Here is a 22,821-nt window from a genome sequence, read left to right on the forward strand (position 1 = left end):
GAAGCCTGTTTTGAATACAAGCATCATCTTCCAGATACGCTGTCGGCACAGTAGCCTGGTTTAGTGTTGACACACATAGAAATACCTGGTTTGAATAGAAATACCTGGTTTGAATAGAAATACCTGGTTTGAATAGAAATACCTGGTTTGAATAGAAATACCTGGTTTGAATAGAAGCCTAGCCCTTGTATTGGCTTCTATAGGAATAGGCCTGGCTATTCACGATATTACGGTAATCATTGATCTGCTTGCTTTCTCGACTTGGTCTTCGGAAAAGACTTTAGGAGTATTAAATTAAATTGCAAAGTGAGTCGCTAGTGCAAGTGCAGCGCTTTGCCGGGAGTAGTCCGCGGCTTCACCAAAAGCATCTCAACTGATGCAGACATCTACCATTTTATCACCATAACTTTGACCATCGGAGTATAAGCCTCATGCCCCCCCCCCTATTTGGGTGAATTTTGAGTGTTCAAAGTGCGGCTTATACAATCATGTACTCCAGAGAATATGGTCATTATGTAACAGTATCATAAGCATGGGTACCAAACACTCACCAGGTCACTAGCAGTGCTTCACCCATATCAACCAGCTACTACAGTACGCTGCACTCTGAACATTTATACCAATCACGTATAATATGCAGCAGCAGAACTTCATCATACGTTGTCAACGGCAACCATGCACCATACATGTATGATTGTACTAGAGTAGCAGGAAGGATCTACCGGCGGGATTTGAACCCTACACCCCTGTCTTTCCGGGACAGTGCCCTACCGATTTCATTGCCGGGGATCGCACACAGCCGTGGCTCCTTCTTGTTACACTGCTCCCATGACCCACCGTACCCTCTCCCCCCCCCCCCCCCCGGCGAGTAGGTATGGGTGGTGTGAGTACACAGCCTGTGCGGGGAGCAGTGCAGCAAGAAGAAACCACGGCACGGGTGTATGTGATCCCGGGTAGTCTAGTCGGTACGAGGTAAGTGTCCTGGAAAGACAGTGGTGCAGGGTTCGAATTCCACTCGTGGATCCCTCTCTTGAAACACATACAGGATTTCATTGTTCAGCAGTGGTACGAAGACTAGAACTGCCCGGGAACGTTTTTGTCTTCCCAGTACAAGTACTATGCAATCCTATTAGCGGAAGATTCACACCAGCTTGCCAGGCAGTCCACACCGCAAAGGGTGATACTGATCCACAAGTGAAGTGCACAGAAGAGCTTGAAAGTGAGAGAAACCAAGTCGACTTTGAAAGGAAAAATATCAGGGTGCGTACATAATTGCATGAGAAAGATTAGTCTGATATCAAAAGGAATGAGGTCATCCAGACCTAGATATCAAAAGCAATGAGGTCACCCAGACCTAGATATCAAAAGCAATGATGTCATCAAGTCTAGGCATAGCATTGTAGCATGGTAGCAAGGCACAAGGTGATGCAGTCCGTTACATGTACAGGTAGGTACATGACTGTCTAACAAACAATAGAGAAAATGGTAAAATAGGATTTTGTGAACAGCATGATCATGATCAGAGGCAAGGAAACCGAATACTGCGAGTGCATTGTCATTGTAGGTATTGATATGTACAGGTAATGTAAGGATGGAGTTACTCTAGCATATTACTATAGTATACAGTACATGGGCTACAGAGCAAAGTAGAGAAGATCTGGAAGGAAACACCAAGTTACATCATACAAACATCAGTTAATCAAAAATATCAAGTACAGAATTTGAATATGGTAAGGCAGTAGTTCTGTGCCGCCTATATCCTGGTCAAATGTTGATATTCAGGGTGTAGAGGCCATGTCGTGTAGCGAGCACCACTACTTCATTGAGTAGTGCTATTGATGATACACCATACCCGCTACACTGTACACTGGGCAACTCATAGACGCAGTGTGTACGTACATTGTACACAGTACAATTAATACGCTGTGAGGCCCAATCATGCCTGGCAATGACTAGACTATCATCAGACAGTGAACATGCCTGGCTGTGCTGCAGGTATACACCATCTGGTTTCACAGCCTCTTGCCAATGACCATCATCAGTGTACTGGAGGAAACACCCACTGTAACCACCAATGATGTACAGTGAACCATGACAGGCCACAAGTGAGGCATATGCACAGTCACATGGAAGAGCAGGTAGTGAATGTGAGGGGACAACAGAGAATTTCCACTGCTGGTCAAGCAGTGTGTAACAGGTAACACGCCTCCTCATACCTGATCTAAAGGTGAAGTCACCTAGAAGACTAACACTAGTGTCAGTAGCATGTACAGCACAGCCATTGTGCTGGTAATGCGCCGGCACTTTTGCTACTTCCACCCACTGCCTATCATGCTGCTTGTACTGCAGTAGAACAGCTTGATCTTGGTTGTCATGACAATACATGTACAAAACCTGACCATTGCTTGCTAGGGACAGGTATTGAAATGGACCGCCATGACTTGGAAGAGGAAGGTCAGTCCAGTGACGTATGTCTGTAGTCTGCTGGATGCTTGTAATGGCCTTATGTCCATTGAACCAGACAGCAACGAGAGTGTTATTGTGGATGATGAGTTTCGGAGATTGACCACGACTGGATTCTGCTCTGATCCACTAGAGAAGACACACACACACGCACACACACGCACACCCACGCACACCCACACACGCACGCACGCACGCACGCACACACACACACACACACACAAACATAAATACACACACACCGTACAGCATAATGGCCCAGGGAACAAACTGAAAATCAGTTTCTACATGTGTAATGGACAACAGGCCCACAAGCAGCCTCAGTCTTGTTGCTCAAAATCCAACCTCAGTTACCCCCCACCACCACCAAACACACATACACACACACACACACACGCGCACACACACACACACACACACACACACCCACACACACCCACACACACCCACACACGCATGTACGCACGCACGCGTACACACACAAACACGTATGCACACACACACACACACACACACACACACACACACACACACACACACACGGGCACGCACATACACATACACACACACACCACACACACACACACACACACACACACACACACACACACACACACACACACACACACACACACACACACACACACACATAAATTACAATAATTCTCAATTTGCAGTGGAGCTTGCGCACACTAGGAAAAACACTTTATACTTCTAAGCCCAAGCCTCTAGAGCTCGAGTGGTTGCGTCATCTTCTGCAGAGAATAACTTACATTTTTTCTCTATACATTTAGGCCTGGGCGGATAATGCTAGTTTTTTTGCGGGATAATGCTAATGGAAATGCCAGAAAAACTGTATCATAATGCTACTTATAGTGCTGCTGTTCCTCTGCAATGCCAGCAATTCACCAGTAGTATAATAATAATAATAATCAGCAGTACGCGTAGTATATATGGAAAAATGGCTTGGTTTGGGCAGTATTGTGCACGTTTCGTAGTTCTACGTAGACGGCATGGAAAATGCTAGAAAATCATGATCATAATGTTAAATTATGTTGCTATTGCTCCATACAATCCCTTGCAGCTAGCTGTCCAGCGAGGACAGTCTCGAGTGGAGGCCTCTCGATCTGCTCGCTCATTCGTCTGGCATTCAGTAGCACTTCATCGCCAAGGACTTCAATTCAAAACAGTTTTCACACTGCGCTTCAAGCCTTTTTCCTCGTGAACTTGCTGCAAACGTATGAGCTCTGCTGCGCGTGTTCCCTTTGTGCCCAGAAACAGCTAGTATCTCCGAACTTCGATTGGCTGGATCGATGTCGTCCAGGTTCTCCTCGCTATCGCCATCACGACTCTAACTGGAGACGATTTCTTCACCATTTTCCGCAAGCAGCAGCTAGCGCAGAAATTTCGCCATCCCTGAGTGTAGGAGATGGAATCCGTTCGATCAGCTCAAAAACTCTTCGTTGTGACTAGAGGAGTAGCAGAGAATTTTCTACCGGAAGCCCTTTGACTTCCCTGACTGCTGAAACCCTTCCTGCCATGACTGCTACTTTCTCAAACAAGAGAGATGCTCTTTGGTTCCACTTCACTGCACTCGAGCGTCCACGTCCACGCGACACAACCCTTTTACAAACATCATTTTTCTCAAAAAAAAAGATTTTCACCCTAAGCCTGGTTTTCGCAGAAGTAAAAATAATTAGTTGGGCCATTTGAGTGTAATGCCACTTTTGTGGAAATGTAGTGTTATAATGCTAGCATAATGCTCGTTGCAAACCGCACACTATAATGCTACTTAGAATGCTAGCATTATCCGCCCAGGCCTAACACTAGTGACCATTATAGGGATGAATAGAAAAACCACCATCACTCTTCTTCTTCCACCACCTTTTCTCGGACTAATCGAATGGACTGGAGTTGCCGCTTCAAGTCCTATCCTGTGCAGGCGCCTATTGATCTTTTGTTGCCCAAGCATTGGTCCGGTAGTTCCTGGACTACCGTACTCGTGCGATTAGTGACCCTGGGGCACTATATTTTCAATGTCCATCACTGGTGGGGCACTATTCAAGAGAGGGCACTGTTTTTTTTCAATGCTGGTAAACTTACATCATTCCGCATGAAAACAAAGAAGACAAAAAAACATAGCCTATAATGTAGTGTAAACTATCATGCCTCAACAGAAAGGGCAACAAGAACTGTGATCTTGATCCTGAAACCACCAATTCAATGATATGGACAAGAACATTAGCAAAAGAACACCAAACTATTACTTGCACGTGCGCTTGGTTACAAGGGGGGGGGGGGGGCACTTTTCAAGAGGGGGCTTTATTTCTTCACTGGCCCATAGAGACTGGGGCACTATTTGAAGATAGGATACTATTTAAGAGAGGGCTCTAATCGCACGAGTACGGTAGATGTGCAAAAGGAAATATACTCAGGTACGAGTATGTCAAGGGCGGAATTGTGTTAGCATTTCGTACGAGACGGAAGATCAATTTTTTTGTTCAGCCCTCTTCTTCGCGCCTTCCCCTCAGTTCAAAAAACGGTGATTTTCACTATCTTAACCATTCTGTAATATCTACTTTCAGTGACGAGAGTCATACTAGACACCCTTAGCAAACAATCGTAATGCTATCTTTTTATATGCTACTCCTACCTTGATCACTCATAGAGCATTGAAGCTGTAGCGTAAAAACGTTATTGGGCCTGATTTATCATTGTGACGAACGGTTTTTCGGCCAAATATTGCGAAGTGCGTACCCATTTCACCTTGTATCGCGTAAATAGCGTCATAAATGGTTGTGCCACACGAAATACAAGCTATTGTCATGGCAACAGTGTACTAAAATAGCGTGCGTCTTCCTAAAGTTCGAACCCAAATCTCTGTATTTTTCTCCTTACGGTAATGCCGTTTGGACAACATAACGGTTTTTTTGCTAAGGGTGTCTACTAACTCGAAACAACTGAACAAAGGAACTTATTACCAACTGCTGTGTCGCTTGCGGATGGTGTGCTGTGTAAACGTGTCGAGGTCGGCTGGGGAGCGCAATTTTGGTGTGGTGGTTGATGAAAAACCTTAAAAACTCGTTATATTCGAAAATCTCCAATACGGCTGTTCCTAGTATTCCAAGGATCGGATGCTGGTATTAAAAAATACACAGACAGAATATGTGCTGTAAAGCCTTTTGCCTCCGTTGTTTTGTGTCCATATTATAGTGTGCCATGTCTTTTTCCTTGATCATCTTAGTTTTGATCTGGTTCCTCCTTGGACAATATTATCTGGCAATGAAAGTTTGGGGCACCTGGGACATGGACCAGTGGTTATTTTGATAACATATTTTAAGTCCTGATGAATTAGTTTGTAAACGGATCTAAAAACAGTGGCATAGACCATGGTTTGCAGGGCATTTCAGATTTCTAGCCACTAGCAGCGTTTAATGACCAGCCGGACCCGCTATACTGAGGGAGGACCTGATCTACACAGTAAAATCATGGGGGGGGGGAAGGAAGAGAAAAATTCCAAACACGTTGTACTATACCTCTCTCTCCATTGTGATGCGCCGAATCTTCTCCGGTGTGATAGTCAGAGAATGTGCGGCGGGTGCAGCAGAGTGCTGTCTAGAACTGTCACCAACCTACACACGTATCCAGGGTAGAATGTGAATAGTGGAAGGTAAGCAACACACACATACACACATACACACACATAATAATATTTTAGTACGCACATGCACATTGAAGCAGATGCACACACACATACATGATTGTATGTACGCATGTACTGTGAGTACACATACATTGCACTTGTACTTGTTCACTGCCAAAAACTGGTCACGTGGTCTTCCTGGGAGAGAGGAGAGAGATTCAAAAGGCATCTTGGAAAGATGACTCAATTGGCTATTGAATCGCCCAAAGACTGACAACCCCTGAAATCCCCAAACTCCGGGTGGACTTGGAAATGATCCCACCTATGCGCTAACCACACCGCGGTAAGTGGGCAAGGACAAGGTGCAGAAAAAGATTGACGGCATTCGAGTACACATGCACATATTTGCCTGGTGAAAATCAGGTAGCTGCGGCATTTTTGAGGAAACGGACAAATTTCACCCTAATGACGTGTATCAAGACTCAAGGTCATGCGCACACGCACATACACTCATATGCCTGCTCACCAGCCCAAACACCAACCCAGAACGACCATTCAACCCCCCCCCCCCCCACCTCCCTCCTCCTCCCCCCCCCCCCCCCCCCCCCCGGTATTGCCTGTCTTTGGAGAGCAAGACGTGGCCTCACGCTGCAGAACAGAATCGGCTAATTCCGGAGATCATTGTGCTTGTATTTCCCTACGGCTACGGCTCCTAGAGCACAGCACAGCCCTGACCCAAACCCATCTTCATCGTCTGCAAGTTGTGCAGAACTGAGGTGAAAAGGAACTCTTTGGGAGACTGCACTTTGAAGCAGCACATGACCTGCTAGAACTTAAGTCGGTCTACCGAATCCGTGAGCTAAATGTTAAGAAGATATTGTCACTCATGTGGCGCTGTCTTCATGGCCGTACCAGTCCCACACTTAGAAGCACTCTTCAAGTTGGGCGATGGCCACTCAACCAGGCTCCGAAACACAAAACGACTTGGAGGACCCAGTCAGCTGAAGACATGCTGGGCATTGTTGGCTTACCTCAACGGGCAGCACTCTCTGCAATTCTCCAGCACCTGCATGGTGTTGGCTTCAATGCTCCACTACCAACAATGGTCAAAATCATCGGAGAGTATGCATTCATGGACAGATGTGTGTGAACTGCTACACCCTCCATGTATTATGGTAGTAGACACAGTCCAGAAACCTGTTTTATCTATTATTCTCCTCTATCTCTATCACACAGCCCAAATATCTGTTTTTAAATAGCATGCTCTCTCTCTCTCTCTCTCTCTCCCTCCCTCCCTGCCTCCCTCCCTCCCTCCCCCTCTCTTCTCTCTCTCTCTCTCTCTCTCTCTCTCTCTCTCTCTCTCTCTCTCTCTCTCTCTCTCTCTCTCTCTCTCTCTCTCTCTCTCTCTCTCTCTCTCTCTCTCTCTCTCTTGGCGTAGTGTACATTTCTTATGGATCAAATCCAGCCAGTATTTTTAATTCCCGGTTTGTAAATCACACACAAGGGAGTGGATAAACACAGAGATCTGTGGAAATCAGTTCAAACCTGTATTCACTGTGAGTGAAAACATCGACAGCAGCAAGCTCTAGAACAGTTTTTTTATTTACATTTTTATCTCTTTTCACACTATCATTGGACCGGATGAGGCGAAGCATGCCTTTGGCATTATACACATTATCAGTGGTAAACTGGCAACACCAATCAAGATTTCTTGAGCAAGATCTACTTACGCTAGAAACTGGAGTGGCCCTGGTGGCTCTGCTTTCTGCACTAGACGTCTGTCCTCTGCTAGCACTGGTCATTGCTGACCGTCCAGAGTCAGCGCCACTTCCCTGAGCCTGTAATGTACAGAACAGCATAAGCATGTACACACATTTACACACCCACACCAGTGTATGGCCGTAAAGACATGCACATGCACCCAAGCACACGCGCATGCCCAAGCACACGCGCACACACAGAGTAGAAGCTGACTGTGGGCTGTACAATATGGCTGTCCGCAGCCGACCCTGCACTAGTTATGGCTAATGTGAAGTGTGAGAAAGAATCGACATTGTCGACATCTCCACCACTGGGGTACATGCAAGTTCGCGGGGTCTGACAGCGTAGAAGCATCCTTGTTCTCGTATTGAGACTGACCTTCATACTCCACTCAAGTACTGCATTGCAATGTCAGAAGGTATTGTGTGATCATGATGAGTTGCTTGTGGACTAGATAATGTTTTTATTATTACTATTTTTTATACAAAGAACACACACCCGGCTCGAGACAAAAAAAAATAAGAACAAGAAAGATAACAAAGTTGTACGCAGGGAGAACGAAGAAACGACTAGAACACATAAGTTGAGGGTTGACAGAACAAACAATTATTGAGTCGGGGCTGACTAATAGTATCCACTAGCGCAGCTGTGTAGGTGTGTAGGTGTGCAGGTTGTTAGAAAGCGTGAGGACGCCTGTCAAAGCCCACCAATGCAACCTACACACAGCCGGAAACAGGCAAGTGTCCGCAAGGATATCAGATGATGCCACCTCCAAGCTGACAGTGACGTCAGTCAATTTCTGGCCAAGGCCGCTCTACTGCAGGCCGTGGAGATTCGATACCTCCAAAAATGCAAATGCAGCTAACAGCACCAGCCGAAGCAAGATAAGCAGCCACTACAAGAACAACAACAGCAGCAGCAGCAGCAGCAACAACAACAACACCAGCACCAGCACCAGCAGTCGCCGCAGCAGTCGCCGCAGCAGCACCAGCAGTTGCCGAAGCAGCACCATTAGTCGCCGCAGCAGCACCAGTAGTCCACGCAGCAGCACCATTAGTCGCCGCAGCAGCACCAGTAGTCAACGCAGCAGCACCAGCAGTCGCCACAGCAGCACTGGCAGTCGCCACAGCAGCACTGGCAGTCGCCGCAGCAGCACCAGCAGTCGCCGCAGCAGCACCACTAGTCAACGCAGCAGCACCAGCAGTCACCGCAGCAGCACCAGTAGTCACCACAGCAGCACCAGTAGTCGCCGCAGCAGCACCAGTAGTCCCCGCAGCAGCACCAGTAGTCACCTCAGCAGCACCAGTATTCGCCGCATCAGCACCAGTAGTCACCGCAGCAGCACCAGTATTCGCCGCAGCAGCACCAGTAGTCACCGCAGCAGCCCCAGTAGTCGCCGCAGCAGCACCAGCAGTCGCCGCAGCAGCACCTGTAGTCGCCGCAGCAGCACCAGCAGTCTCCTCAGCAGCACCAGTATTCGCCGCAGCAGCACCAGCAGTCGCCGCAGGCGCACCAGTAGTCAACGCAGCAGCAGCAGCATTCGCCGCAGCAGCACCAGTTGTCACCGCAGCAGCACCAGTAGTCACTGCAGTAGCAGCAGCAGTAGTCACCGCAGCAGCACCAGTAGTCACCGCAGCAGCACCAGCAGTAGTCGCCGCAGCAGCACCAGTAGTCACCGCAGCAGCACCAGTAGTCACCGCAGCAGCACCAGTAGTTGCCGCAGCAGCACCAGTAGTCACCACAGCAGCACCAGTATTCGCCGCAGCAGCACCAGTAGTCACCGCAGCAGCACCAGCAGTCGCCGCAGCAGCCCCAGTAGTCGCCGCAGCAGCACCATCAGTCGCCGAAGCAGCACCAGCAGTCGCCGCAGCAGCACCAGTAGTCGCCGCAGCAGCACCAGCAGTCGCAGCAGCATTATTCAGCGCAGCAGCACCAGCAGTCCCCGCAGGCGCACCAGTAGTCAGTGCAGCAGCAGCAGTATTCGCCAAACCAGCGACCAGTAGTCAACGCAGCAGCACCAGTAGACACCGCAGCAGCACCAGCAGTCGCCGCAGCAGCACCAGCATTCGCCGCAGCAGCACCAGTAGTCGCCACAGCAGCACCGGTAGTCACCGCAGCAGCACCAGTAGTCACCGCAGCAGCACCAGTAGTCGCAGCAGCAGCACCAGTATTCGCCACAGCAGCACCAGCAGTCACCGCAGGCGCACCAGTAGTCAACGCAGCAGCAGCAACATTCGCCGCAGCAGCACCAGTAGTCACCGCAGCAGCAGCAGTAGTCACCGCAGCAGCACCAGTAGTCACCGCAGCAGCACCAGTAGTCTGTGAGCAGCACCAGTAGTCGCCGCAGTAGCACCAGTATTCTATGCAGTAGCACCAGTAGTCGCCGCAGCAGCACCAGTAGTCGCCGCAGCAGCACCAGTAGTCATCGCAGCAGCACCAGTAGTCACCGCAGTAGCAGCAGCAGAAGTCACCGCAGCAGCACCAGTAGTCACCACAGCAGCACCAGTAGTCACCGCAGCAGCACCAGTAGTCACCGCAGCAGCACCAGTAGTCACCGCAGCAGCACCAGTATTCGCCGCATCAGCACCAGTAGTCACCGCAGCAGCACCAGTATTCGCCGCAGCAGCACCAGTAGTCACCGCAGCAGCCCCAGTAGTCGCCGCAGCAGCACCAGCAGTCGCCGCAGCAGCACCTGTAGTCGCCGCAGCAGCACCAGCAGTCTCCTCAGCAGCACCAGAATTCGCCGCAGCAGCACCAGCAGTCGCCGCAGGCGCACCAGTAGTCAACGCAGCAGCAGCAGCATTCGCCGCAGCAGCACCAGTTGTCACCGCAGCAGCACCAGTAGTCACTGCAGTAGCAGCAGCAGTAGTCACCGCAGCAGCACCAGTAGTCACCGCAGCAGCACCAGCAGTAGTCGCCGCAGCAGCACCAGTAGTCACCGCAGCAGCACCAGTAGTCACCGCAGCAGCACCAGTAGTTGCCGCAGCAGCACCAGTAGTCACCACAGCAGCACCAGTATTCGCCGCAGCAGCACCAGTAGTCACCGCAGCAGCACCAGCAGTCGCCGCAGCAGCCCCAGTAGTCGCCGCAGCAGCACCATCAGTCGCCGAAGCAGCACCAGCAGTCGCCGCAGCAGCACCAGTAGTCGCCGCAGCAGCACCAGCAGTCGCAGCAGCATTATTCAGCGCAGCAGCACCAGCAGTCCCCGCAGGCGCACCAGTAGTCAGTGCAGCAGCAGCAGTATTCGCCAAACCAGCGACCAGTAGTCAACGCAGCAGCACCAGTAGACACCGCAGCAGCACCAGCAGTCGCCGCAGCAGCACCAGCATTCGCCGCAGCAGCACCAGTAGTCGCCACAGCAGCACCGGTAGTCACCGCAGCAGCACCAGTAGTCACCGCAGCAGCACCAGTAGTCGCAGCAGCAGCACCAGTATTCGCCACAGCAGCACCAGCAGTCACCGCAGGCGCACCAGTAGTCAACGCAGCAGCAGCAACATTCGCCGCAGCAGCACCAGTAGTCACCGCAGCAGCAGCAGTAGTCACCGCAGCAGCACCAGTAGTCACCGCAGCAGCACCAGTAGTCTGTGAGCAGCACCAGTAGTCGCCGCAGTAGCACCAGTATTCTATGCAGTAGCACCAGTAGTCGCCGCAGCAGCACCAGTAGTCGCCGCAGCAGCACCAGTAGTCATCGCAGCAGCACCAGTAGTCACCGCAGTAGCAGCAGCAGAAGTCACCGCAGCAGCACCAGTAGTCACCACAGCAGCACCAGTAGTCACCGCAGCAGCACCAGTAGTCACCGCAGCAGCACCAGTAGTCGCCGCAGCAGCACCAGCAGTCGCCGCAGCAGCACCAGTAGTCGCCGCAGCAGCACCAGCGTTCTCCGCAGCAGCACCAGTATTCGCCTCAGCAGCACCAACAGTCGCCGCAGGCGCACCAGTAGTCCACGCAGCAGCAGCAGCATTCGCCGCAGCAGCACCAGTAGTCGGCGCAGCAGCACCAGTAGTCACCGCAGCAGCACCAGTAGTCGCCGCAGCAGCACCAGTAGTCACCACAGCAGCACCAGTGTTCGCCGCAGCAGCACAAGTAATCACCGCAGCAGCACCAGCAGTCGCCGCAGCAGCCCCAGTAGTCGCCGCAGCAGCACCAGCAGTCGCCGCAGCAGCACCAGTAGTCAACGCAGCAACCCCAGTAGTCGCCGCAGCAGCACCAGCAGTCGCCGCAGCAGCACCAGGAGTCGCCGCAGCAGCACCAGCAGTCGCCGCAGCAGCAGTATTCGCCGCAGCAGCACCAGCAGTCCCCGCAGGCGCACCAGTAGTCAGTGCAGCAGCAGTATTCGCCGCAGCAGCACCAGTAGTCAACGCAGCAGCACCAGTAGTCACCGTAGCAGCACCAGCAGACGCCGCAGCAGCACCAGTATTCGCCGCAGCACCACCAGTAGTCGCCGCAGCAGCACCAGTATTCACCGCAGCAGCACCAGTAGTCACCCCAGCAGCCCCAGTAGTCACCGCAGCAGCACCAGAAGTCACCGCAGCAGCACCAGTATTTGCCGCAGCAGCACCAGTAGTCACCGCAGCAGCCCCAGTAGTCGCCGCAGCAGCACCAGCAGTCGCCGCATCAGCACCAGTAGTTGCCGCAGCAGCACCAGCAGTCGCCGCAGCAGCACCAGTACTCGCCACAGCAGCGCCAGCAGTCGCCGCAGGCGCACCAGTAGTCAACGCAGCAGCAGCAACATTCGCCGCAGCAGCACCAGTAGTCACCGCAGCAGCACCAGTAGTCAGGGAGCAGCACCAGTAGTCGCCGCAGTAGCACAAGTATTCTCCGCAGCAGCACCAGTAGTCACCGCAGCAGCACCAGTAGTCACCGCAGCAGCACCAGTAGTCACCGCAGCAGCACCAATAGTCACCGCAGAAGCACCTGTATTCGCCGCAGCAGCACCAGTGGTCACCGCAGCACCACCAGCAGTCGCCGCAGCAGCCCCAGTAGTCGCCGCAGCAGCACCATTAGTCGCCGAAGCAGCACCATTAGTCACTTCAGCAGCCCCAGTAGTCGCCGCAGCAGCACCAGCAGACGCCGCAGCAGCCTCAGTAGTCGCCGCAGCAGCACCAGCAGTCGCCGCAGCAGCACCAGTATTCGCCGCAGCAGCACCAGCAGTCGCCGCAGGAGAACCAGTAGTCAGCGCAGCAGCAGCAGCATTCGCCGCAGCAGCACCAGTGATCAACGCAGCAGCACCAGTAGTCACCGCAGCAGCAGCAGCTGTCGTCGCAGCAGCACCAGTATTCGCTGCAGCAGCACCAGTAGTCACCGCAGCAGCACCAGCAGTCACCGCCTCAGCACAAGTAGTCACCGCAGCAGGACGAGTAGTCGCCGCAGCAGCACCAGTAGTCACCGCAGCAGCACCAGTAGTCACCGCTGCAGCATCACTAGTCGCCGCAGCAGCACCAGTAGTCGCCGGAGCAGCACCACCAGTCGCCGAAGCAGCCCCTGTAGTCGCCGCAGCAGCACCAGTAGTCGCCGCAGCAGCACCAGCAGTCGCCGCAGCAGCACCAGCAGTCGCCGCAGCAGCAGCGTAAGTAGCCTTGTAGAAGAGACAGCAATCCTCCAGCAGCCAGTAGACTCACTGGCAGCATGGGGAAGCAGGTGGAAGATTAAGTTCGAGCCCACAAAGTCGCAGGCATTCACCATCAGCCGCCACCGCTTGCCACCCCCCCCCCCCCCCCCCCCCCGAACGCTATACGCTTCCAAGGAGCAGTCGTGCCAGAAGTAGAGGAGCTCCAGCTTCTTGGCGTTACTTTCGACAGGCAGCTGGCGTTCCGCAGCCATATCCAACAGCTTGCAGTACGCGAAGCCCAGCGGCTTGGCTTCCTCCTTAAGGCATCGGCTGTACTACACCCAAAGTACCGGGCAACCGTGTACTGTGGCTTTGTCCGCCCTGTGTTAGAGTATGGCATGCTGGTGTGGATGAGCGCGGCCCCCACCACCTTGGCCCGCCTCACTGCCATCCAGCGCCGTGCCCTACACATAATTGGAGACAGATCATACCTCCCGAGCCTCGACATTCGACGTACCGTAGCAGGGCTCTGTTCCCTGTACAAGCTACACTTCGTGGAGGGTCCGGAAATGTTGAAAGCCATTCTGCCACTATCAGCAGCCGCACTGCAATGCCGCATGTCTACTCGTGAGACAACCAGATCTGCAATACATTATCCATCACAACTCACCAGTATCCTTCCTCCTCAGTCAACAACACACTCCGTTCATTTCCCCACCCCCTCATCGCAACGTGGAATCAGCTCCCACCTACCCTTCTGCAATCTCTCCCTTCTCGCAGAGGTTTGCACACCGTCAAGAAAAATGGCAACGACCACTTGCGGCGCAGCAAGTGGGAGTGGGCCACAGATAGGTTATGATCTCTCCATCGCCGCCAACACACCAGCCTAATATACTGATCTCACTCCAGGTCCCTTCTACCTCTCTCTGATCACCTTCGCTCAGCCTTAATATGCGATTATCAGTTCTCTCCATCTTCCTATTTCCACGGTGCACTGCTTTTACTATTGTTATGTCCTATCTCAACCTCAAATTCTCCCCATTATCGTTTGCACAGCCGGTGCTTCCCTCTTGGATCCACAATCATGTTCTTTTCTCCTATGTACCGGCACACATGAGTAACGATGAATCCGAGACCTTTGGTCGGATGAGTTACTTTTGCCCAGCCCCCACTTCCATCCAATATGCCACCGCCCTCGCTGTGCCGCATCTGATGGTTCTGTGGTACCGTATTTTCCCCAATAAATGTACAGTACTTTTATTTTTTCAAAGGTGATCAGACCTGTACTACTATAAGAGACTGTACTAGTATTGGAGACGTGTACTTTTATTGTTTCTGGAAAGATTGATTGCCTGGGTTTGGTGGCAAACAACTAGTGATAATGATGCTGTAAGGCTGTAAATTCACTCCACCATAGTAAGAATCAGTGTACAAAGACACAAAGATGATGAACGGGTAAGAAAAACGAAGTAAGGTGGACCCTGGTAGCTGTACCCCAGTAGTGTTCATCACATCATTCCGCCATTTACTCTTATTAGAGACGTGTTATTTTATATTTTTGATCAATGCTCAACATGTACTACAATTGGAGACGTACTCGTATTGGAGACGTGTATGTTTAATGGGGAAAATACTGTATTCAGTAAAAAAACACACACACACATTCTTACCTGTACTGTGGAGCGAAGTTGTGATAGCTGATCATTCACCCGTCTGTTGGTCTCATCTAGCTGCTCACTGATGGATGCCCGTAGGTCTGTCTGTTGACTGGAAACTACTGCTACATGTCCTTGCAGGCTGGTGACTTGTTCGGTCGTAGTCTCCAGTCGGTCACGGATCCCAGTCACTTGTTGGTGCGTAGTCTCCTGTTGGTCATGGATCCCAGTCACTTGTTGGTGCGTAGTCTCCAGTCGGTCACGGATCCCAGTCACTTGTTGGTGCGTAGTCTCCTGTCGGTCATGGATCCCAGTCACTTGCTCGCTCGTAGTCTGCAGTCGGTCACGGACAACAGTCACTTGTTGGTGCGTAGTCTCCTGTCGGTCATGGATCCCAGTCACTTGCTCGCTCGTAGTCTGCAGTTGATCACGGATAGCAGTGGTTTCCAGCTGAGTGTCGACAAGACGCTGTGTGATGGTGCTGAGTTGGTCCTCTACTGCTGAGCTGCGTGCGGTGATGTCAGCAATGCATGTAGCTTGCTGGCTTAGCTGCTGTGAAATCGACTCTAGTTGCCTGGTAACCCGTGTACCAGCAGTGATAGGCTGACTCTGTACAACACCATCAAAAACACACAGCCGACGGAGGGACACAGAAGGACAGACAGAGGGACAGACAGACAGAAATAAATGCAGATAGGGAAATAGAAACGTGGATAGAGACAGATACACAATCAGACAGACATTTTAACCCTTTCAGTGCTAAAGTCGACAGCCCATTCATGCACTCTAAGTGCCGCTGTCGACTGCAGTCGACCAGCAAGAATGCAGTTCCCAGTGCCACAGTTGACTGCAGTCGACAGGCTGACTTCGCCCAGTTTGGGCCACTATTTTGGGATATTGGAGATGTTTAGCTGCCATAGAGGGTTACTGGGCCCTGGAAGAGGTCCATATCCATTGAAATACGCTGCCAGGAATAGGGGTTGCCATTAAAAAAATCGAACCAGCGTCGTTGAAAATGTGTATCTGAGTTTTAGCCGAGCGGCGCTAAAAAATACGGTTCCCACGCACTACCACCTCACCGAGTTGGTGAGAATATAATTATTTCTATTTCCCGTCAACTTTCATTGCATGGAGCATGGAATTTGGTTTAGACTTGATGGCTATAGTGTGTTTCAAAAGTATAGACCTCTAGACTTTTCAAAAAATTCAAATTAGGTTTGAGCTTATTGTAAAATTTCTTCGGAATATTGCTCAGGCAGCTCACGCAATTTTTCTCATACTTGTATAAATTTCTAAGCGATTGGATAACAGACGCGCAATTTCGAAAATGTTATGCACAAAGTGATCATAGATTTTATGTGGGATAGATGCTGGCCTAACGGCTTTTTGAAACCAGAATTCTGGACTTTTGAAACGCACTATAGCAATTACCCAAGACTCCAGGCGGCTATCCATTGCGACAGGCGGTTGGAGTCACGGGTAGAGAACCAAACGACGGATTCCTCACGAACGCATTTTGGATGCAGCTATGCACAAACTTGACGGAAAAAGCGCTGGCGGCGCTCGCCGGGTCCAGAACTAAATTTTCCTGAGAACTAAAACGTTGCAATGGCAACCAGCACGGTCAAGGGACACTACAGATGTGTCAGCTACAAGTGTAATAATATTATTCTTTCCGCAACGACACCCACCTCAATACCTGACGATCTACTGCAAGCTGGTGCGGAAGTGATACCGCGAACAAAGCGCTTGTCAACGGAACAGGGAAGCGCTTCATTCTCCGACGTTGAAGAAATGTGCGTGGACTGCTGACAATCAGGAGAACAAAGGACCACTATGTTGGCAGAAATATCAGCGGCTGTTCAGCGACACGACCCCCTTCACGAAACGACTCGCAATCGTTCCCCAAGCTTTCTGCAAACAACAAGAATTGCTTCCGCAGCGACAGGACGAAAGTCTCTCGCAAACTGAAGTCCTGTTGCCACGAAGACAGGGAAGTTTCAGCAAGCACTTTTTTCTGTTTCAAGTGTTGTAGCCCTCCGGTCCACTTGCAGATCTTTCAATCAAACCGAACGAAAAACAGGATTTGCTTCTCTCTCCAAAACAACAACTAACTTAATGTCTTTACTTCGCAACTGGCCGGGCCGTATGGTATACATGTTCAGTCAACTTCGCTAATAACGACTGCGGATAGAACGACAATTCGCTAATAACGACTGCGGATAGAACGACAATTCGCTAATAACGACTGCGGATAGAACGACAATTCGCTAATAACGACTGCGGATAGAACGACAATTCGCGAATAATGACAGAATTTCCATGCCCAGAGCAAAGTCCCATCCAACTGTAATACATACATGGATAATAAGACTTCGGTTATAACGACACTTGGCGAATAAGGACACTTTTCTGATGCCCCGCCGAGTGTCGTTATCCGCAAAGTTGACTCTACTGTATGTAGTGCATGCGGCGCGTGGCGCACTTTCGCATTACATGATCACATGACTTGCTGCACAGCGGCTGGCGCTAGAACGCTCAGCGCGCTTGTCCTTCGGATTTTGCGATATTTTTCGAGGGCAATGGCTTCCTTTATCAGTTGGCTACCTACGATGTATAATTCAGGCCGTCATCACACTACGTTCTCCGACTCCCGTTTACGTCTACGTCTATTGTGAGAAAACAAAATGGGTGGTCGTGTCACCAGACAGGCACAGTTTTTGACGTGTTTACGCAGTCAGGTTTTTGGAGAAATTTGAACCCACGTACATCGAAATACAGGGTCGCTCGGAAAAGGCTGGGGGAGATACGCACGTTCATACAAAAAGTCGTATACCCGTATCCCCCTCTCCATACCACGTCTACGTCTCCCGTTTCCTCTGCTCCCGTTTTCACCCCGTATACGAATCATCATGACAACCGACCAAAACTCCTTACGTGGACGTAGATGCAGCGCTTTGTACCATGGTGTCATGACAGCCTGAGAAAGCGATATTCCGTCCAGAAAGTACCAAAAAATACAGGAAAAGCTGGCTTTTCGATTTTTTGAACTGGACGTAAAAAGCGCCTGGCGCTGGGGCAGTGCACAGCTGACAGCCTGGCATTGAGTGCCTTGTCACTTGAGCAGTCAGCTGGCAGTGAAAAGAAACTCAATGTACATCAATGTGTGTTTGGACTCGTCTCAAAGTTTGTTGCATATCAGGCACAATACATGAGCAGCAGTACATGTACTAGACTCCCGTGTATACATATGTTCCGCGCAATCTGAGATTTCCCAGATTTCCCGCGCAATCTGCGGTGACACAGTAATATTTGTGGCACGAGACTGAGCTTCTGCGAGACTTCTGGGAGCAAAAGCGGTACCCAAGTACGTGTGGTGAAAAACTCACGTGCGCCGTTCGTGCAATCTGTGGATTTCTCTCAAAACCTGAAAGGCACAGCAAATTCATGTGGAGCGCAGTCTGTGGGTGCAATCATTGGATTTCGTTGAAAATCATGAAGAGCACAATGAATCTGTGTGGCGGCAATCTGTGGCCCGATTTCGCTGAAAACGGATTCGCTGTGCTCTTCAAGTTTTTTTCAAAGAAATCCACAGATTGTGCCCACAGATTGCGCCCCTCATGGATTCGCTGCGCTCCTTGAGTTTTTCTTCTTCGGGGAACTCGGGCCACAGCTTGCGCCCCACACGGATTCGCTGTGGTCTCCTTGATTTTCAACGAAATCCACAGATTGCACTCGCAGACTGCGCCCCACATGAATTCGCTGTGCTCTTCAGATTTTGAGAGAAATCAACAAATTGCACGATCCACACACTGGAATTTTGCACCACACGTACTTGGGTGTGCTCACAGAAGTCTCGCAGAAGCCCAGGCACGCAGTTTTACTGTGCCTGGTCTGAGCAATTTGGCAATTCTCAGATTGCGCAAATTCCCAGATTGCGCGGAACTGCCGTCGCAATCTACAGTGTGAGCAGGCTACCTGGAATTCTCAGATTGCGCCGCGCGATCTGTAGATTGCGCAAATTCTCAGATTGTGCGGAACACATACATGTACACTGTATGAAGACCTTCAAGTTTAATGCATTCATTTTACCTAGCATACACACTGACAGTGAATGGGTATGTAAAAAAAGCATTCGTGAGGACTGTAAAAGCTATTATTCTAACGAGGCGCATATATAACGATTTCCCAAAATTGACTAGTTTACGTGTACCAAAAGTAACGATTTTCACTCATTCTCAACGCTCAATAGTACAGTATAATGTATCGATTTCTGTATAACGATTTCTATTTTAACGACAGATTTCTCCTCGTTAACTCGTTAGAGTTAGCACTTCGTTATATATATATATATATATTACAGTATGTGACTTTTTCTTTGCAGTTCATATTGCTGTCGTGGACACGGAAATCCAGTCGATTGACGGGGCCGGTGCCCTCAGCGCGTACAGAACAGCGCTTGATGCGACCAGCGCGCTGCAGCGTGAAATACAAGGTCATCCATGTGTGTGTGTGTGTGTGTGTGTGTGTGTGTGTGTACTGCTTACCCACGGCTGCATGGCCAGCGCCTTGGGGCCGCTAGACGTGCGACCGGATTTCCATGTCTACGACAGTACACGTAGATGTAGTCATGAAATAAACGTTTAGGTTACATTCACACACGGTACAAGACCGCATACAAGCATCATGTTCTTTGAAGTGGGCATGGAAACATGCGCGAAAAGTGAACAATCACATCAACGTTCAAAGCCATCCCGGAGCGGCTTTGAAGGCGGCTTTGAAAGCGGATTTCGACTTTTAGTTTTCAGGCAAGTCGAAACGAGTGGTTTGGTGTGTTGAGTGCGCGGAGTTTTTGTTAGTTTTTGGAGAGTCCGTACCATGCCTCGAGTTGTCTTTTCTGCCGAGGTGGAGCTACGGCTGATAGAACTATAGTCTATGGAGAAAATACCAGCAAAGTGGAACAATGATGAAAAGAGCTGTTGCCGAGAAGAGGATTGCAGATGAGCTGAATCTGTGCGCAAAGCAGCAATCCGGAGGTGATCAGGAAATGATATACACCGCCGCGATCGTTTACAACTCCAGCACACTCAGAGGAATACACCAGTTGTGGAGGCGTTCCACCGAGATCATACTAGCGCACCAAGAAATAGTATTATTGAAATGTTGAGCCAAGTGCCGTACTGTAGTCTGTACCGGTGCGCTCAGCTCATGCAGAAATCAAAATTCCCGCTCTTCGCCATGGGTCACACGGGTCACTTTACGTGTTCGGCATGCGCTGCATTTGACTGTGTGAATGCACAGGCGTTGCAAGTGGCTTGTACGGTCACGTAAACGCGAATTTTTGTACGGTGTGTGAATGCAGCCTTAGGTCACATTCGATTACAAACAACAAAATAATTGCTCACCGGCAAAATACTGTTGAACATGGCCAAGAAACGTTTGATCTCTTCGTGCGCTTGCTCGGCTGACGGTCGGTCCCCAGGACGGTTAGAGAGACAGCGGCGTATCAATGGCTTCAATGGATGTTCATCCGGCAAACGTGCTAGGTAGCGTGCTCTGCGTGTTGTCTCCGGTATCACTTCTTCAACTTCTTGGCCACGTTCTCGCACGACGACGAAATGTGGCGCAGTGATCAACTCGATGCCAGGCATAACTCCTGTTAGAACGCTCAGCATCATTACACCTAGCGAAAACACGTCCAAGGGACGATCGTAATCCGGAGCCTCACGCAACGCCTCAGGTGCCATGAATGGCAGTGTACCTGGGCAGCGAGTCATCTCCATTGCCGATTGGACTTGGTGCTGTTGTTGTCGAGTTGAGGTCAAGCGCACAAATTTAGCACCGCCGAAATCACTGACTTTGGCCGTGCCATTTTTCACAAGCACATTCTTGGGCGCTAGATCGCGGTGAATGATTCCGAATGAATGCAGATAGCGAAGTCCTGCACTAGCGTCGCAGAGATACGACACGAGCTTAGGAGCATCTTCTCTGCCATCTCCAATGCTAACGTCTTCTAGAGACGCCGACAATAACTCCAGGGCCAACGCAGCATTTCCCCTTACCCGAGCTAATCCTATCAGTTGACACAGGTTCGGGTGATGTACTCTGCTAAGACGAAACACCTCTTGGCCAAACGCTCTGAGCTTACGCTCTCTATCCTGTACACCTGGCTCAACCAACACGGGGTGTAAAACTTTGAGAGCGATATCGATACCTTGCCAGTTTACCTTGTAGACAACTGCATCCGATCCTCTGCCGATTTCGTCTTCGTCTCTCACCTCAACGTCACCTAGGAACGTGATATGCTGGTGTGTTAGCCCTAGGTCATCCAGCAACGCCTGAGCGTCGCGATTCATCATGAACGACTTTGACTACGATACTCACGCTTCAGACAATCCGTTTCCAGTGGTAAGAAAAAGAACAAACAAATCAAGGACGCCTTCTTCCCTCACCAACTCGGCGGGTAGATGATAAAAAAATGTTTTCGATGCTGGCCTTACTTACAATACGGTATCTGACTGCCAGTACAGTAGTAGGTGGAGCTTCGCAGGCGAAGCCTTTTGTTCTGGGAAGACTGGGATCTTACGATGCCGCAGATTTCCATGTCTTCTGCGCCGGCTGGCTTCAAATCCTGTTCTTTCTGTGCGGTCCCCGGTATCTCGCATGATCTCGGAGGGTCATTCATGGTCATGGCATGCGCCGAGCTAGTCCTCCTTCGGGGGCAGCACGCGGCCTTCATCCGATGCAGACTTGAACTTGTCACTGCAACAATAGACACTTTTCTTGGCTCCATGCCGATGAATCATGATGTCTGCTAGTAGATCTACTGTGTTAGGTCAAGCCAATGCGAGCACGTGCTGCACTGAGCAAAGGTCAGAGTACTACTAGTACTACTACTGTCGTGGACCATGTCACCATGAATTATAATGTGCACATGGAAATCCAGAGGACCAGACCGCCACCGGGGCTTAAGCTGTGTTCACAACTGGCGCGTGGACGCGGTACGCTTGCGGTTCATGCGCCCCCAAACGCGCGCTCAGCCTTTCACAAAAAACAGCAATCCGAGTCGTATTTAGCACGGGCGACACCTTCGAGTACTAATTTTTTGACCCCGCCAGTCAAAGTGACTGGCATGTACGCCGATATGTGCCTGATACGCGCTGAAAATTCCAACATGTTGGAAGTTCCATTTCGGCGCGTTTCCGTACGCATGGCGCCCCTAAAGCCAGCAAAAATACGCACAAACGCGTGGTTTCACGCGTACACGCGCCAGTTGTGAACACAGCTTAAAGGGGAAGTATACCCTAAAATCAAATTTTCACCAGTTGTAGTCTTCTGGGTGCTGAGTCGAATGGTCTTGGTCCGAGGAAGCTGCGACGCTCCCTTCCTACTTGAATCCCAATCGAACTCGCGCACTTCCACCGAAACTGGGTGACTGCGCCCTACTAGATGGGGATTTGTATGCAAAATGTCACTAAAAGCGCCATTTCGTTCTTATAAAAGCACGGATGACCGCGATTGGCCCATATGTTGTAGTCTTTTGGACGCTGAGTCGACTGGTTTTGGTCCGAAAATTGAACAAGCGGTCACGTGCTCCTGCGTACACCAGTCAGCTGGTCACCGTGCCTGCAGGGTACAACTTACTAGCCTGTTTGACCTTTTTGGGTGCAGTCCTGTCACTCGAGTTGAACTCGAGTTGAACCTTGGTGTGAAAGTTGTCACCTGCTGGCGCGGTGACCAGGTGATTTGGG

The 22,821-nt window shown here is 50.6% G+C and overlaps 1 protein-coding gene across 2 annotated transcripts in view; it reads right to left on the minus strand.

The window, feature by feature from the left end:
* The window catches only part of LOC135812035 (serine/threonine-protein kinase dst1-like), a 62,701-nt gene extending 41,017 nt beyond the window's left edge, over positions 1–21,684 (minus strand). The window contains exons 1-5 of one of the 2 annotated variants that reach the window (XM_065325347.1): positions 20,476–21,663; positions 15,086–15,679; positions 7,837–7,944; positions 6,000–6,095; positions 1,221–2,592 (exon numbers count right to left, since the gene is read on the minus strand). In XM_065325347.1, coding sequence (XP_065181419.1) covers positions 1,765–2,592; positions 6,000–6,095; positions 7,837–7,944; positions 15,086–15,679; positions 20,476–21,429 — 2,580 coding nt within the window. In that variant the 5' untranslated portion in view covers positions 21,430–21,663 and the 3' untranslated portion in view covers positions 1,221–1,764. Of the gene's footprint in view, positions 1–1,220; positions 2,593–5,999; positions 6,096–7,836; positions 7,945–15,085; positions 15,680–20,475 lie in introns of those variants that run through there. The other variant, XM_065325345.1, reaches the window with a different exon arrangement.
* Positions 21,685–22,821: the final 1,137 nt, after the last annotated feature.

The sequence above is a fragment of the Sycon ciliatum genome, chromosome 3, assembly GCF_964019385.1.
Source record: "Sycon ciliatum chromosome 3, ocSycCili1.1, whole genome shotgun sequence".
In the NCBI taxonomy this organism is placed as follows: Eukaryota; Metazoa; Porifera; class Calcarea; order Leucosolenida; family Sycettidae; genus Sycon; species Sycon ciliatum.